Raw genomic sequence first — 17,493 nt, 5'->3', positions numbered from 1 at the left:
CCTCCTCAGCCAAGGCCGGGCTCAGGGCAGCTAACAAGCAATAATAATAACAAGTTAAATGAATACAACTCAAAAACAAGATTAAAATACAACATTAAAATATTGAAACTATAAAATATTAAAATGCAGCCTCGTCACAGGAGGAGAAAGGAAAAAGAAAAAAGAAAGAGGGGGAGGGAATCAAATTGGCTCCAAGCCAAAGGCCAGGCGGAACAACTCTGTCTTACAGGCCCTGCGGAAAGAAATCAGATCCTGCAGGGCCCTGTTCTCATGAGGTAGAGCGTTCCACCAGGCTGGAGCCAGTGTTGAAAAGGCCCTGGCTCTGGTTGAAGCTAATCTAGCTTCCTTAGGGCCCGGGACCACTATTTATGGACCTTGAGGCTCTCCGTGGGGCATACCGGGAGAGACGGTCCCGTAGGTACGAGGGTCCTAGGCCGTGAAGGGCTTTAAAGGTCAAAACCAGCACCTTAAATCTGACCAGGAGCCAGTGCAGCTTGAAAGCACTGGGTGAATATGCTCCCATGACAGAGTTCCCGTGAGGAGCCTCGCTGCAGCATTCTGCACCCGGTGGAGTTTCTGGGACAGCTTCAAGGGCAGCCCCGCGTAGAGTGAATTACAGTAGTCAAGCCTGGAGGTGTCTGTTGCATGGATCACTGTGGCCAGGTCGGATAGCGAATGTTGCCTAATATCCTTGCAAGCAAATCAGGATGAACGTTCAGCAGTGAGCAGATCATCTGGAAGTGTCCACCTAGTAAATGTATTTAGGAGTGCAGCTTCAACGAATTTCTGCTTCAACTTTTATATATTTCTTAAAGCAAGTGGTAGTATAAAAAACAAAATAAATGCTGAAGATACAAAACTAACACTGCACCCCAAAATGTTGAGATGTATTATTATCTCCACTGAAGGCACCTTAAGATGGATAGTGAACTGCTTACCTGTTTGTAATGTGATTTCAGAAGCACTAAAGATTAATACAACAGTCGTTAGGCTTTCCCCCACTTGTATGAAGCCCAACAAACTGGAAGTAGAAATACATTATGAAAAAGTATTTCACACAATGGTATGTGGGGGAGGGGAAACAAACAAACAAAATCGTGGAAACTTAGGGTCAAGGTGAAGTAAAATTAAGATATATGTTTGAGCATGACCCGGATTATCCCTTCCCACCATGCACTGTCAAATGCCATTTCAGAGGGTTCCTCAGTTTTCAGGAGCAGCTTTTCAGTCAGAAAGAGAACCTTTAAATGACCACGTAGGTTCTTAGAATCTTAGTTTCAGCATATCCAATGTATTTTTATATTGTTAATAATTAGAGAACATAGGAAGCTGCCTTATAGAGGCTGGCAGTGTGCTTTCCAGGTTTTCAGTCGGGGGATCTTCTCAGGCCTGCCTGGAGATGCCAGGAATTGAATCTTGACTGTTAAAGTGGCATAAATATGCTTTAACTCTAAGGTGTCTGGATGTGACTTAAGGCTACTTGATCTGCTTTGACTTAACCACGACAGCGTCAGGTGCTTAATTTATAGTAATGAGCAGGTTAAGTTGTACAAGTCACACACTAATTGGAAACGCTTTTCGTTCAGAAAGACTCAAATGCTTCACAATTATCCTTTCCTCTTTCTGACAGGTACGTTTACCCTTTTGAAAACTAATGTACAGCCTCATCTTGCTTTCTGCAAATTACTTCCTCTTTTCATCAATTTGATGAACTGCACAAGTTTAATTCTGCGAGCACAGTGGCAGTAATCTCGCCTAAAATACATTGATTATCTACTACTGGAAGCAATGCAGAGCTAATTTTTAATTTTGTACCTTCATTTGCTTTTCTTCCTGCTAGCTACGTACAGTATAATCAAATGGGGGGAAAAGAAGGTTCCCTTCAACTTTAATCCACAATTCACTCAGTTCAGTGTGTGTAAAGTAATTGATTTCAGCCAACAATGCTAGAATAAATGGGTTGTAGACTACAGCTGGTTACTTTCATTATATAGAGGTATATTCTCCATCAACGTCCCTATAGCAAATTTTATGTATTCCCAAAAAATATGATTACCCGTATAAACTATGGTGCTGATAAGCCTTCCCAGATGAATACTTCTCAAATTATGAATTTTCATTAAAGAAATGGCCATTCTATTGCACAACATATAATATTAGATAGGGAACACGCTTAATTCTTGGTGGTAGGGCACTTCTTAAACTAGGAAATATTTATAGTTATAGGTAGGTAGCCGTGTTGGTCTGCCGTAGTCGAAACAAAGCAAAACAAATCCTTCAAGTAGCACCTTAGAGACCAACTAAGTTAGTTATTGGTATGAGCTTTCGTGTGCATGCACACTTCTTCAGATACACTGAAACAGAAATTTAGGAAATATTTCGACAGCATTTCTGTTACATAGAAAGCTTTCAACATGACATCTTAGTCCCATTGAAATGGGGAAAGTTTAATCATGGCTGGCATAAGTCTTATTGATTCCTATGCTGCTAAAGCCTTAATTTCCTCCGATCCAATGTTTCAGTTGAGTTTCAGCTGAGCTTTTGCAAACATTTATGACATTTTGGGGGGCGGGGGGCACCTTAATGGAACAATCCTGTATATATCAATTCAAAAGTACAGCCTATTGAGTTCAGTGGGGTTTTCTCCAAGGTAAGTGATTATAGGATTCAAGCCAAAAGGTTTATTTTCAAAAGCAACCCCCTCTAATAATTGGTTTTTATTTCATCATGTTGGAAGCAGATTATTAAAATAGTTTGAAAATATGATTTGAGGAGGCTCCAGCTTGACTTAGCAAACTGGAATGTAGCACCTAGCAATTGGTCCTGAAGTAATTCAAAACTCAGGCTTGGTTCTTGAATCTTCTGGTTTGCTCCCCATGGGAGAATTTTGACTCACACAGTTGGTTTTAATGAAACTTAAAATAGGTTATTTGTTAGCATTTCTGTGGCACACAATCGTGAACCACAAGTGGCACAAATACCAAACAAAACAAGATTCAATGGATTTACTGTATTTTTCCGTCTATAAGATGCCCCCATGTATAAGATGCCCCTTATTTTGGAGGGGGCTCCAATTTAAGAAAATGGTGGGGGGGAGATGTATCAGTGTATAAGAAGCCCCCCAATTTTTGACATTATTTCTTAGGGGGAAAGCCTAGTCTTATACACAGAAAAATACGGTATTTTCCTTAGGAAATAAACTCGTCTCTGCTCTTAAAGAGAATTTTGCAACTGGAACCAGAGAGATGGATTAAGTTGTGAAACTTGCCTTCTGTCTATTGGATGGGATGCTGTTGGCGCTCTTACATTCATGACAGAGCTTTTGATCCAGTGGACAGCTCCACTAATGGAAGGAGATGGGAGGTGATTCTTGCCCATTCACCCTTTCCCTTCCATCACCCCACGCCACTTTCCACCCTGATTTCCAAGGTCTGCAGAATTGGCAAAAAAAAATATCTTCCCTTCCTCTTCCATTAGTAGAGGCATCTGCTGGATCAAAAGCCCTTCTGTGAATGCAAGGGCGTGAGTTGGATTCCACCATTTCTTTTTCGTTTGAACGATGTTGTGTGAATATTTTTATACGTATATATTTTTAAATATATGTATATTTCAGGTCACTTCTTTGACTCAAGAGGTCTCTCAGTTAAGCAAGGACATGAAGAATGTGATGCACCTCTTGGAAAACCTGGTCGTGGCACAAAAGTCCCCGGAGTTTTGCGCCGTGCATGGCGCAGCCGTGAGCCCCAACATGGAAAGCTTACAGACTAGAATGTCTTGGCCTCCACACCAGCCATGTATGCATACGCAGGTTCCGAATGTCACCTGCACCAAAGCACAGCTCTGCCATTCCAATACGATAGCCGGCATCTGGAACCTGGATGCGACCTCCGTAGGTAGCGGTCCGCCAAGAACTGAATCCCACCTTCAAAATTCTACGGGTGGCGAATTCTATTATACGTCGAGCCTTGAACATTCCCCCTCCCACTACCATATGATCCAGAAGGATCACCTGCAGTTTGTGAGTTGCACCTCTCCGCGTTCGGACACCACCTTGACTCCCCTCCAGTCCATTTCAGCAACTCTTTCCTCCTCCATGTGCTCTTCGTCGGATACGTCCTTGCACCTTGTGTTGCCCAGCAGATCCGAGGAAGGAAGCTTTAGTCAGGGAGCGGTCAGTTCGCTAAGCCTCGAGAACCTGCCAGGCTCTTGGGACCTGGAAGGAACTACGGGGACAGCAGCAGCGCAGACCTCAGAAGACTTTCCTCTGGATGTCATGAAAAGCACAGTGGATATTAAAGATAGCAAAGCCATAAACGTATAATGGAAACAGTGACGTGATAACCCTTCAAGCATGCTCCACAACTGCCAGCTTGTAAACTGCATGACATATTATTATTTTTTTGCCTTTTCCTCAGATGCTCATGGAAATTTGCAAACTCAAAAATTGGCAACCCGTGCAAAGGCAAAGGTTTGACCAGCGCATATGCAGAGAGGTGATTTCTAGATTTAAGAAGCACATTAAAAAAGCCTTTTATACACAGATTGTAGCTTAACTGGACTGCTCAACAGACTTTTGTGACACTCTGCAGCTCCTGAGGGACAAAGTAGCTGGACCACGAAGACTGAGGAGCCTTAGCACAGGAGGTCTTTGTTGTGCGAAGCAAAGGGTTTTTCACCCCCTTACTGCCTGATTGTTGCTGCCAGACAATATCAGCTTCAGGTGATCAAGGCTCCTGCTAGTATTTATGCCAGTGCTGCAAAGGCGAAGGGACAATTACCACTGCATGTCACCTCCTTGACAATCAACCAAATAGACCTGGTAGAGAGTGGTTAATTGTTGCACGCTCTTTGTTATGTAAATCAGACCTCTTTATCAAAAATACTATTTTTCTATACTTGGTAAGAAATATGTATTGAAAATATTTATAAGGAGACTAATCAGGATTTTGTTTTTCCTTTTTGGGGGGGTAACAATGCTTGCCGTTTTCAGAATTAATGCACTATCATGTATACATTATTACGTATTAGATCGAAATATTCTTAGCTTAAAGCGGACATACAGCCCTTTTCTCTGCATGCAGTTTGCAATGAACTTGTTCATGCCGTTAGAATACAAATCAAGAATAGGGTACTGTTTTATTTACAGGAGAATAAAAGCCAGGTGGCTTATACAATGTTAAATCAGAAAACTGTGTAACAACATGTGAACTGTACTACTTTAATCGTTGATAACCAATGCCCTTATTTGTTGCTTTTGCACATCATCACTTTTATCCTTTATTTTTTAAAGGTCAGGTTACCATTTCAGAGTAAAACCGGAGAATCGGAGGTAACGTCTTCAACCAAAACCATGGCCTGGGAGTTATATCTCAGGCTGTAGAATCACAAGCAAATAATTCTGAAATATGTTTTAAGGAAAATACTTAAGCTTTCCCCCACCATAAAAATGAATAGTCATTAAATCAGTAGGGGATATTTATCAACTGGCTTGCACTTTTGTACATAAATTTAACATTAGAAATAATAAAATGGGCGAGTGGATTACCCAAATAGGCATGTGATTGCAATTTATAATATTATAAAACCGAATAGCTAATTTCTGGGGTATGCAGACCAACTCTTTTCAACAGGGAAGCGCATTTTGAATGTGTGACATCGATACAACAGATTCCGTGGCATCATAACACTACATACACATTCTAGTCTAAATAAGACACCCCCTGTTTTGGATTGAGAAAGAAGCACAGTAAATCACATGAAGCAGCAACAGATAGCATATTTTGATGATTACCAAGGTCAGTCAGCCACTTATCTGAGATCTTAAGGGGAACAAAGGAAGCAACTTTGAATCAAGGCCAAAGTTAAAGGCTGAGATGTTCTAACTTTTTTTTTTTTAAAAAAGAGTGAAACGTCAATTTGTGGGTTTCATCCAACAGGGCCTCTCAGCTAACAGTAAAGCTTCCATCAGCTGAATGGAGAGGGGAGCAATTTTCAGTTATTCCCTCTACCCCCTGCCGCCCTGCTCACAAACCCTAAATCTCCTCCAGAGGGTTAGGGGAGCTCCATAGAAGATGCAGAGAGGCTACAGGGGAGAAATAGTTGAAAATTGCTTTCCTTCCTTTTCCTCTAATGGAAGCCTTACCGTTACCTGAGTGACTCCGTTAGGTGCAACCCTTTCGTTTCAAATGGTATGGCACCATGTAGTGTGATGCTACTCAGGTTTACTCAGAAGTAATGCCAACTAAGCTAAAGGGAAGGTACTCCCTATTAATTCTGCTATTAATGATTCACTTGGCTACTGTTCTTGCAGAAGGCTTTGTTCATCTATGTATAATAAGATTGGAATTAGATGTTGAAATTAATTAGCAACATACACATGGGAATTGTCATCCCCTCCCCGAAAGATAATATGGCCCGATGATGTTGCAGTGCAATCCTGCTACGCCTTTCTAAGAAGAAAAGTCCTATTGAGTTCAGTTGAGCTTACTCCCTGGAAAGTGGGTATATTAAGACTGCAAGAGTTTTCGTTAGGATCTAGGATGTACAACTAAAATATTCTTGTATGGGAAAGGATCTTTTCCATGGAAAGAACCCCCAGAAACATACTGTTTTACAAATCCTGTATGATTTAGGGAATGCGCCCTCCTTATTTTTTCTCCACTGTGCTGGTCACCACAAACCATTTCATTTTCCTTCTTTGACAGAGTTTTTTCAAGTTATAATTTGTGGAGCTATCGAATGGGTTTCATTGAGCCGAGGGTCCTGGTTTCTCAAATCTCTATAGTAACATTTTATTTTTCTCACTATCACTTTTCTTTATTGCCCACGGGGGGGGGGGCTATATAATTTGTCCTGTGCTAATAGCTGAACCTTTCCATGTAAGCCAGTAGCTGTAGTTAAAGGGAGAAGTATTGCAGCTTCCTTCCCCTTTAACTCACTCTTCTGGATTGGAGAGTAAGAGACAAAGAGCACAGAAAATTAGCAATACCAGAAAGCCCCAAAGCTATACCAGTAGACGCATTAGTTTAAATGAATGACCTAAGTTAGTCATGTTCATTCATTTCAGTGGGTCTACTTCAAGCATGACTAGAATTGGAGAAAATCCATAGCATTAAAATGAAGCCACTAGTGGGAAAGTATTTATTTTTTACAGCTTATGAGCTCATGTCATTTGAAGGGGCAGGGGAATGTTTTCTATCAATAGCAAACATTTTATTTTTGCTGACAAAAAGTATATATAAATTGGTTATGTTTCACTTCATTTTAAAGAAAACACAAAATATGTAGAATGAAATGAATGGGATCCTTGCACAGCGATCCACTATTGTACATTTGGATCTAGAATAAAATACTTAATGCAAGAAACTTAATGGAGCAAATAAACCTCAGCTGATTTATCATAAAAGCTCTCCTTGATTTTATGTGTATATTTGTAAGCACAGCCACTAACACTTCATGCTCATTCATCTTGGGTGCAACACCATTGAGTGTGATTTTAGGTGACTCTCCATTCCTGGGGGGGGGGAACCAATCAGGTGGGGGGAAACCCATGCAGTTGTTCACCTCTGGTTGAAGTCAGTGCTGGATTTATGTATAAGCTAAACAAGCTATAGCTTAGGGCCCCACTCTCTTGGGGGCCCCAAAAAAATTTGAAGGAAAAAACAACAAATGGATGTACATTTCTAAAATATAAGATAAAAAACAAATAAAACCTACATACAGCAACAGTGTTTTGTGTTGTGTAGGCTCCTATGATATAAGTAATGGGCCCCACCTGCTAGCCTGCTCCCTAAAATATTCAACAGAAAAAACAACCACAATTTGTTGTTGACAAAGGACAGCTGGACATATTAAGGGCCCCATTACCTTCGGTAGATTAGGGCCTCATCAAACCTAAATCTGGCCCTGGCTGAAGTATTTACATACTGCATGGGATAACACCATAGGCAAATGCTACCTGTGAGGTTCAGTGTGTGTGTAAAGAGGGCCTTGGATGGCAGAGATTTTGTGAGAGTATAGTTGCAGAGGAGAGACCGAAAAAGGGAAGGCATCCATGGGGGGAAAGGGAGGTACAGGTCACAAACCTATGGGCAGAAATGTACAGTGAAGGGTGTTTCTAGCTAAAAATAAAATCACAGGCCACACTGAATTGAGATTTTGATTGAGGTAAGGGAAAAACCATCACATTCAGCAATGCTTCGTGAAGATGGGATATTGCTTAGCAAAGTGGAATATTTAAAGCATCCGAAACAGCTGATATGAATCTTTTTGTAATGTAGCACCACATCCGGGCAGTCCAGCAACAGTAACTGGAACTGGATAGGTATGTAGACATAATCATTGTAAGAGCATTTCATATTGTCTTTCTGATAGTTTTGCAATCCAGCTGCCTTTAGAAGCTTATCTCTACCTATATCTGCCTTCCTTACAGCCATCCCAGCATGGATAGTTTATTGTTTCACTATTTTGTACTATACATTATAAAACTAAAACAAATTCAATTTTAGTATCCTTCGTTGTTGTTTTTAACTTACTATTTCTGTACTACCTTGATTTCTCTTTTTCAGTGTGCTCCCACCTCCAAGATTTATCTATAGATGCAATCATTAATCTTGCCTTTTGCTCCTTTGTCAGTCAGTTCCCCTTTCCTTGGTACTCGCACTAATCCTCACCTGTCACAGGAGTGTGCCAGCCAGTAATCACACAGTTCAAAGTTGGTGTTAACTCTTTATTAGCAAAAAACACTTTCTCCACAGATTTGGTTGAGTGTCAGGCCTGTTGAGCAGAGCAGCTCATTCTCAGTGGTCTTACTCTGTGAAAATCAGTTGCTGAGACTAAAAAAATCCCACCTCCCTTCCTCATCATGGCCTTTTCCAAGCAATCAGAGACTGCACCTGTGTGTAGCCAACCTCTCCTCCACCCTGTTTATGCCTCTTCTGGTACTGGGAGAGAAGTGGGGAAGGAAGCTTGTCATAGCAGGAGGGGGAGACACCCATGACTCTTCACCAGCCTGATTCATCTCTGCCTCTTGGTCCTTCTCATTCCACTCTGTTGCTTCAGCTTCTGCCTCTGATTCTGGATTTCTCTCTGCCATAGACTCACCCCAGCTCAGTCAGCCCTGTTACCTCTTCAGCTTCCGATATCTCCATAGCTGTCAACTTACAGATTTGAAAATAAGGGACCAGCAGCCTCAAAAATAAGGGATCAGCAGCCAAAATAAGGGATTTTCCGGGCACAGGTATGTTCGACTTCTGAGCCCCTCCGAGCCAAAGGCAGAAAGCCCAGCCAGCAGACAAACGAAGCCTCAAGCGGTGGTTCCCACAGCGCAGCAACCCGGCAAAGGGGATGCAGCAAGGAAAACCACCGTCACCTCTCCGCTGGGAAGCACTGAGCAAAGGCGAGTCCCCAGGCAATGCGGCCGATTTGATCGGCACAAGGCATGCAAGCTCCACCCCCCAGTCGTTCTTAGACTCCTTATTGGGTGAGCAACGCAGCCAAGCAACACAGTTGGAGCCTCCCTCCTCCCTGGCCAGCAGGGAGGGAGGGAGAGAAGCTGCTTCCTTTGAAACCCGGGAAATTTAAGGAACATCATCAATAAGGGATAGCAGCGGGACACAGCGCTGGGATAAGGGAGTCTCCCACCAAATAAGGAACGGTTGACAGCTATGGATACCTCCTCTTCCCTGTCTCCTCCCTGTAGCCACTCAACATTGTCCCTCCACCCCTCCCTGGGCTCTGAGTCTTCTTCCCTTGGGGGTTCCCACCATTCTTTGCATCTAACCAGTCCATGACATCACCCCTTTTGTGTTTGGTCAAAGAATGCCCCCAACAACTGCGGTCAAATTACTCCCTTCCTTTTTGTTTCCAGTTCAGAAGGGGAATACAGAAGCATGTTGGAACTGTAGGTGCTTTTTTTGTTGGGTGTTTGGCAATCCCACGTCAGACGGCTCACAGGTCTCAGGCATTCGTTTCCCCTTCTTAGAGGTACATATCTCTTCATTAAGCCCTTTGGCTTTTGTTTTGCATAAAACAATTTTGCATGGGTTAGAAATCCAAGATATTTATATATAAGATGAGCAGGAGAGAGGCTTATAGAATTACAAGAAGGAGCACATCAAACATTAAAATGAGAGCAGAAGAGAGGGAGGAGATTCCTTTTCTCAGCCTGGCCCTTTGCTCCACTGTAACTCTCAGGAGATGGAATGTATGGGAGGCAGGAGCTGGACAGAGACCGAGAAACCAAACCAAATCTCACAAGGAGTGAAGAGCAGAGTTCAGTCTATTTAATATACAAAATGTATCATATATAAGCTATGTATATAAATACTATAGCAGCAAGAAGAAAGTACAAGAGCCGAATGAGATGAGAAGTGACACAGTAGAAAGGAAGATTGGCACCATCACTGCCCACTTTTAGATGCAAGGCTAAAAAAATTCTGCTAAATTTGAGAGTAGTGAGTTAGCGGCTGCGGAGGGTGGGGAGGTTGCCTGTTTTAGTGCTGATATTTTAGTGGGGTGGATATGATTTGGGTTTTTAAAAATATTTTTGTATGCACATGTTTAGATATTGTGTTTTCTTGTTGCTTTGTGTATGGTTTTATTGCCTTTTTCATGGCGAGTCGCTTGAGACACCCTTCTCTGTGTGAGAAGTGATATCATCATCATCTCTGCTATTTTCCCAATATGAACCTGCTACAGACATTTGTATCTTCCCCTCCCAGTAGGCTGCCCCTAGCTTCTATGGAGATGAGGATATCAAGTGAATAACCCACAATTTCTAGCTGAAATGTCACAGAATATCCGTCGGCAAACATTCAGTATCAATACTGCTGCATTTGTGGCCTAAGTGAACAAAATAGCTTTTCTAACAGGATAACTTATCCTCATGCATCTTTATGCAAGTTAATACTGAAGATTCATTATGCTTATCTAATGCTTCTGCTGTCAATCATTTCACGAGGGAGCTTGTTCCTTATAGAAGCAGTGGATTTATTCCAGCGGCCCATTATTTTAAACTGGATGCTCCAGAGAATTTGGAATGGACAAATTTCAGGGGTGGGGTGTTAACCCCAAATAATTGTAGCTAACAAGCCACAGAAGAGTTTGTCAACATATAAATGAAAGCATGTAATCAGTTGCTATAATTATGGAAACAGAGGTAATCATTAAAACATTGGCTGAGATTTATATCTCATCTTGAAGGCTGTGACAATAGTACAGCCCACTCCACTAATGAATTCTGCTTCCCTTGTTGACCAGACCCAAGTCCAATGTGTGGAGGTGCCCACTAAGATGCGTAGGGAAGAACCAGCAACTTGGGGTTCAAAAATATACCAGGAATTAATATGCTCCAACCAACAGAACAATGCAAACCTCCCGAAGCAGAATGCAATGCATTGTGATTGTCTTCTTCATAATGAAATAAAGCAGGTTTGGCGAGAGCAAATCCTAGGCTGTCGTCGCTCTCTCAATGGCTTTTCAGCCTGCTATTATCCGGCTGTGTTTATGGAGTAATTAACATAAGTTTAGAATGTCCTCACCTGCTCATATAATCCAGAAGGAGATGTATGATCTCTCACTATCCATTATTCATTGGCATACCCGGCAGATCTATACAGAGGAGACCGGGGGCAGGGGGGGAGGATTCGCTTTGACAGCTCTGTTGTTCCAGCTGCCGAAACACACCTGCTTGCCTGTTGCAAAACCTGCTTTTGCCAAGCACTAGCATTTACCAAAGCCATAAAGAACGATTACATCAGCGGTAAGGTAACAAGGATCTTTAAAATCTGATATTTCAGTTTAGCTGCAAGCAGGGGCAGCAACCACCCCCCTCCCCGTTTTTTAAGACCAGCAGTCTCATTTCATATTGTCACAGTTTTGTTCTGTCTAACCCAACATTGCCTTTCACAGACATGCAGTGGTTTTTCAGGATTTCAGACAGGGAGACTGCCCCAGCCCTGCCAGGGATTGAACCAAGAACCTTCTGCATGGAGGGCCCATTCTCTAACACTGAGCTACGGTCCTTTGCTTCTGGGAAATTTCCAAGGGTCATATGTGAGCCCAAAGATAGGGCTGGTCAAGGTGCTGGATAGTTTTACAGTTAAGGGCATGGACTTTGTGCTGGCTACAGAAGGAGATGGGAAGCCAAGTTTTTCTTCTTTTTTGGAGATCACTCATAGCCAAGTAAGATTGTCTTCCAGGAACACGGTCTTAACAGTGTATCCGTAAGTGACTGTGGAGGCCAATTCTGGATCCACACGTCCTTCTGTCGTGTCAGGAGAAGCGACAGCACTAGAAAACAGATGAAATGTGAACACCCGGGTTTTATGCCTGGATAACAGGCTGGGTGACATTGTTGTCTCTGGATATGGAGAAAGTAATCAAAGAAGAGGAAGGTTTGGGAGGAGAGAAAGTAATTCAGTCTGGGATGCCCTCTGTCAGCCAAAGCATAAGCATTTGGGCAGACCGGGGTGATGTTCTTACACAGTTCCTGTTCATTGTGATGGAGGTTTATCCCTTTGAGAATGTGAGGAAGGCTATGAAGCCAATACCCAGAAAAAGCACATTTTGCATATGACTCATTTTATTGCATTGGAAAAGGCATTCTTCCACACCCAGTTCACGGACCCCCTGAAGCCCATCCATGGACCCACCAGGAGTGGGAGAGCAATGGCTGTGGTCAGTGGTGATGTGAATACAGTGGTACCTTGGGTTACATATGCTTCAGGTTACATACGCTTCAGGTTACAGACTCCGCTAACCCAGAAATATTACCTTGGGTTAAGAACTTTGTTTCAGGATGAGAGCAGAAATCGTGCTTTGGCAGAGTGGCAGCAGCGGGAGGCCCCATTAGCTAAAGTGGTGCTTCAGGTTAAGAACAGTTTCAGGTTAAGAATGGACCTCCAGAACAAATTAAGTAATTAACCCGAGGTACCACTGTACAGCATACCCTATGTATATTTGCTTCTTGTCCAGCTTCCTATGTGTAAGCTTGCCATATGTCCTCTTTTTTCAGGACACATCCTCTTTTTCAGGTTTGGTTGCCAGATGTTCTCTTTTTCTCCATACACGTCCTCTTTTTCAGGATAAAAATTTCTACCTGAGTGGATTTTTAAATTTTGGCAAAATGAGGTTTTTCGTTTGGTTTTTTTGTTTACAGTGGTACCTCGGGTTACAGACGCTTCAGGTTACAGACTCCGCTAACCCAGAAATAGTACCTCGGGTTAAGAACTTTGCTTCAGGATGAGAACAGAAATCGTGCGGCGGTGGTGCGGTGGCAGCAGGAGGCCCCATTAGCTAAAGTGGTACCTCAGGTTAAAAACAGTTTCAGGTTAAGAACAGACCTCCAGAATGAATTAAGTTCTTAACCCAAGGTACCACTGTACAGTAATCCAATCAAATGTTCCTAATTTATTAGACTCAAATCTAAGGCACCTGGCTAAGCTGGTCTGCAACAAAGAAGCACAACAGAGCAACATCTTAAACTAGCTGCATACTGTATAAATCGCTTGTCTTGCGGCTGAACTAGATTCTGGCTCATCTACAAGATCTTGGAGAAGGAATCTGGGAGGGCGAGAGTTAACATCCCCCTGCCTTTAAGGAGAGTCCAAATGCACACGTTAAACAGTTTAATAAATTGTTCTGTGCACACTTATGTTCACAAAGATGTGAACATATGCCCAAACAGCTTCACGTCGCAAGTGAGGGAGCAATATGTATTATTATTAATATTTTGTTGTTGAAAGTTAAGAACATTGCTATTCGCAATGTTCACAGCTTCTATAGCCTACATATAATAGGGATATTTAAAATGAGAGTTGCCATAATGATCCATAGTTAAAAGTAGAAGTCAACAAATGTGTTCTCTTTTTTGCTGTTCAAAATATGACAACCCTATACGTGCGTCTGCATCCTGTCCAGGACATTCTTGTGCCCATAATGCGCCAAGATAACACATTCATCGGCAACCTGTTAAGCCTATGCTTAACTCTCTCTCTCATTGAAGCCAAAGGCACCTAAAGTATATAACTATGCTATTATTCATATGCTATAGGAAGCAGGCTGTCTGCCATATAATCAGCTGGTATGTATTAGCTTTCTATTATTGGGTTAATCTCACCTGATCCAAAAGGCTCTAGGCAGCGTAAGAAGTTCAGAACATAAAACGTATATAAAGCATCCAATTAATCTGGCTGTTCTTCTTTAAAATCTCTATTGCTTACAGCTAATATGTGCTGTAGATTTTCGGGGTTTGATGCTCATAGTTAAGCAGGTATTGTATTTCTGTCTGTCTTTATTGTAAGCTACCCTCTGCGGCCCTGTTGGGGATGTTTGGCAGGATATATAAAAGCTAAAAACTAAAATCAAAGCTAAATGCTGTTTTGCAGGCAGGCAGGCAAGAGAAGGGGAGGAATCTTGATGCTCCTTTGCTCTGTACATAAGGTCAACGCATTGCTAAGGCTATCCCCTTTTCACAGAGCAGTACCTAGTGGGTTTCTTCTAACACGTTAAGATCCTATTAGCAGCTCCCCGTTATCTGTCTCCAGGCATGAACACTTCTCATTTAATACCTTTTCATATCTGATATCGGAGCTGGGCTGGCCTTGGGATAGGAGCATTCAGATGCAACCTCCATTTCATTTTGCTTCTGTTTCTTTATTATTTTCCCATGAATGTATATAGTTCTTGCCTCAGCAGGTGTGATTCCCCAGGAGACCCGAGCCTTCGCAGCAAAGATGTATTGATCCCACAGACACAAAACTCTTTTGCTCCGCACCCCTAGAAAACCACTAAATTGAGATACTGTTGCTCATCCCCACAGATCCCAAAGCAATTAGCCAGCCACCAAGTACGAAGTCACCTCCACTTTGGGGCTGAAAATAAACATTTGGGATGCTGTACTGCTTAGTTATTCCCACTGGGTGACACCCAGCTAAGTCATACTCAAAGTAGACCTGTTGAAATTGGTGCAACCCCAAGGGGGTGTCAGGAAGACCTCACCTTAAGGGTTTGGCAGAAGGAAAGATTTCAAATTGCAGGCCAACTTTACTCTCTGCAAGGTAGACTCACAGTGCCAGATTTACATATAAGCTAAACAATCTATAGCTTAGGGCCCCACACTCTTGGGGGCCCCAAAAAAATTTAAAGAAAAAAAAAACCTGGATTAAATATAAATACAGTATAAGATTAAAAACAAATACAGTGGTACCTCTAGTTACGTACTTAATTCGTTCCGGAGGTCCGTTCTTAACCTGAAACTGTTCTTAACCTGAAGCACCACTTTAGCTAATGGGGCCTCCTGCTGCTGCTGCGCTGCCGCCGCACAATTTCTGTTCTCATCCTGAAGCAAAGTTCTTAACCTGAGGTACTATTTCTGGGTTAGTGGAGTATGTAACCTGAAGCGTATGTAACCCAAGGTACCACTGTAAAATAAAACCTGCATACAGCAAAAGGCCCCGCCTGCTAGCCTGCTCCCTCAAATATCACTGGTTTGCTCATTTCTGTAGATAGGGTGCCTACATTCTGCATGTGCAAATGGCTTTAGATACCTATTAGGTCCATAAACTACCATATAGCATATATTCAACACAAAAAAGTGACAATTTGTTGTTGACAAAGGGCAGCAGGACATATAAAGGGCCTCAGTACCTTCAGTAGCTTAGGGCCTCATCAAACCTAAATCCGGCCCTGTAGACTCACCAGTCAACAGGCTTAGGAGCTTGATCGAGTCAGGGGATATTCCACACACATGGTTTCATTTCGCCCCTATGTAGTTGCCTATGTTTATTATGTTCCTATGTCATATAGCGCGGGTGGCGCTGTGGGTAAAACCTCAGCGCCTAGGACTTGCCGATCGCATGGTCGGCGGTTCGAATCCCCGCAGCGGGGTGCGCTCCCGTCATTCGGTCCCAGCGCCTGCCAACCTAGCAGTTCGAAAGCACCCCCGGGTGCAAGTAGATAAATAGGGACCGCTTACCAGCGGGAAGGTAAACGGCGTTCCGTGTCACGCTGGCCACGTGACCCGGAAGTGTCTGCGGACAGCGCTGGCTCCCGGCCTATAGAGTGAGATGAGCGCACAACCCTAGAGTCTGGCAAGACTGGCCCATACGGGCAGGGGTACCTTTACCTTATGTCATATAAAGCGGCCCTATTTGTGCATCCTACTTTTCTTGCCTGGTTATTTCTGGTTTCCTGATGCCACTTGAACCTATTCAAAAAACTACCAGAGACAAATTCTTCTAACTCCTTGTGCTCTTTTCAACTGCCAATCATGTAAAAATAATATTATGTAGATACCCAAGCGCAATTTCAGTCTCTCTCTCTCTCGTAAGTAGCACATTATGAGTCCCACCCCTTTGGCTCCTGGTAATCACTTATCTGTTGTCTGCCGACTCTGAAAGTATTCTCAGTAATTCTTTAATGTCAAGTGAAAGATGAATCAGAAGCACTGAGGGATAAAGTGATGTGCCCAGGTCTATATGGCAGGTCACTGGCAGAGCTAGCATCAAAATTTGGAAGCTCGCTCACACTGGCAAGCTGCATCTTAAACTCCAAGTAGCTTCCAACACTACTTAGAGTTTAATTAAACAAAACCTTTAAACTTTCCACAAATTAATTTTTGCATTTATAAATGAAATAGGTGGCAGATGGGATCCTTAGCGCTAAATCCCCCTTTTCAGTTTGTTAGAGCAACCCTGGAGCCTTTCTCTACCCCGGGAGTAGAGTTCCACAAACAACTTTAGAAAGATGCTGTGATCTGATTAAATCAATTATGTTCCTATAGCTCTCTGGCTCAATTTGCACATTTTCTGAAGACTATTTTGAAAGCTGTAACCACCTGCCGCTGTGCAGGCAGCAAAACAAGGGGGGAAGAGGGAGGGAGTGGGGTGAAGAAACATGCTGATTCCCAGGCCAACATGCAAGCTCTCTTTTTCAAGGCACATTACAAATATGAGGCCTTGTTTACATAGCCACAGATGCCTGTGGTTCTTGGTTCAAAGCAAAATCAGCAGCCTTTCTTCACAGAGGCAAAGGATCCTGGGATATTTTATGAATACTTCCATCTGCTTACTTCCTTAGATTCCTTCTCAGGTTGTTGTGCAATACCCAAGCCTACTAAGTGGAGATAATGACAAAGAGTCACTTGTCAGTGCCTCTTGGTTTTCCCAAATTACAACAGTTCCTTATCTAAGGCTCCTGACACAGAGACATTTGGTGGAATGATGCAGCAGAACTTGGAAGTCTCTGCCATTTCTCAACAGGGAGATCAATTATAAGATAGTTTGCCATTGTGGGGGAGAATCGAGGTTATCTTTCAAGATTTAGGTCACGTCCAAGTACCCCTTTTTATCTACTCTGACCTCGACATGTTACTGAACTTGGTGAGAAATAGTATGCATTAGTACTAAGAGAGTTAAGAGTTAATAATTGTAGGAGGAACTGTTGAGTTTAATGGTTTAATTGACACTGAAATGAGAATGCCTAAATGTGTAT

General features: G+C 42.6%; 1 protein-coding gene across 2 annotated transcripts in view; it reads left to right on the top strand.

The window, feature by feature from the left end:
* Nucleotides 1-6,685, top strand: part of KCNH8 (potassium voltage-gated channel subfamily H member 8) — a 156,963-nt gene extending 150,278 nt beyond the window's left edge. For both annotated transcript variants that reach the window (XM_083577680.1, XM_083577679.1), the window contains one exon: nt 3,614-6,685. In XM_083577680.1, coding sequence (XP_083433806.1) covers nt 3,614-4,321 — 708 coding nt within the window. In that variant the 3' untranslated portion in view covers nt 4,322-6,685. The remainder of the gene's footprint in view (nt 1-3,613) is intronic.
* The last annotated feature ends 10,808 nt before the right edge of the window (nt 6,686-17,493 follow it).

This window comes from Podarcis filfolensis (genome assembly GCF_964270895.1).
Source record: "Podarcis filfolensis genome assembly, chromosome: 12".
Lineage (NCBI taxonomy): Eukaryota > Metazoa > Chordata > Lepidosauria > Squamata > Lacertidae > Podarcis > Podarcis filfolensis.
Note: the sequence above shows the minus strand (reverse complement) of the source record. Positions and strands in the feature narration are given on the sequence as shown.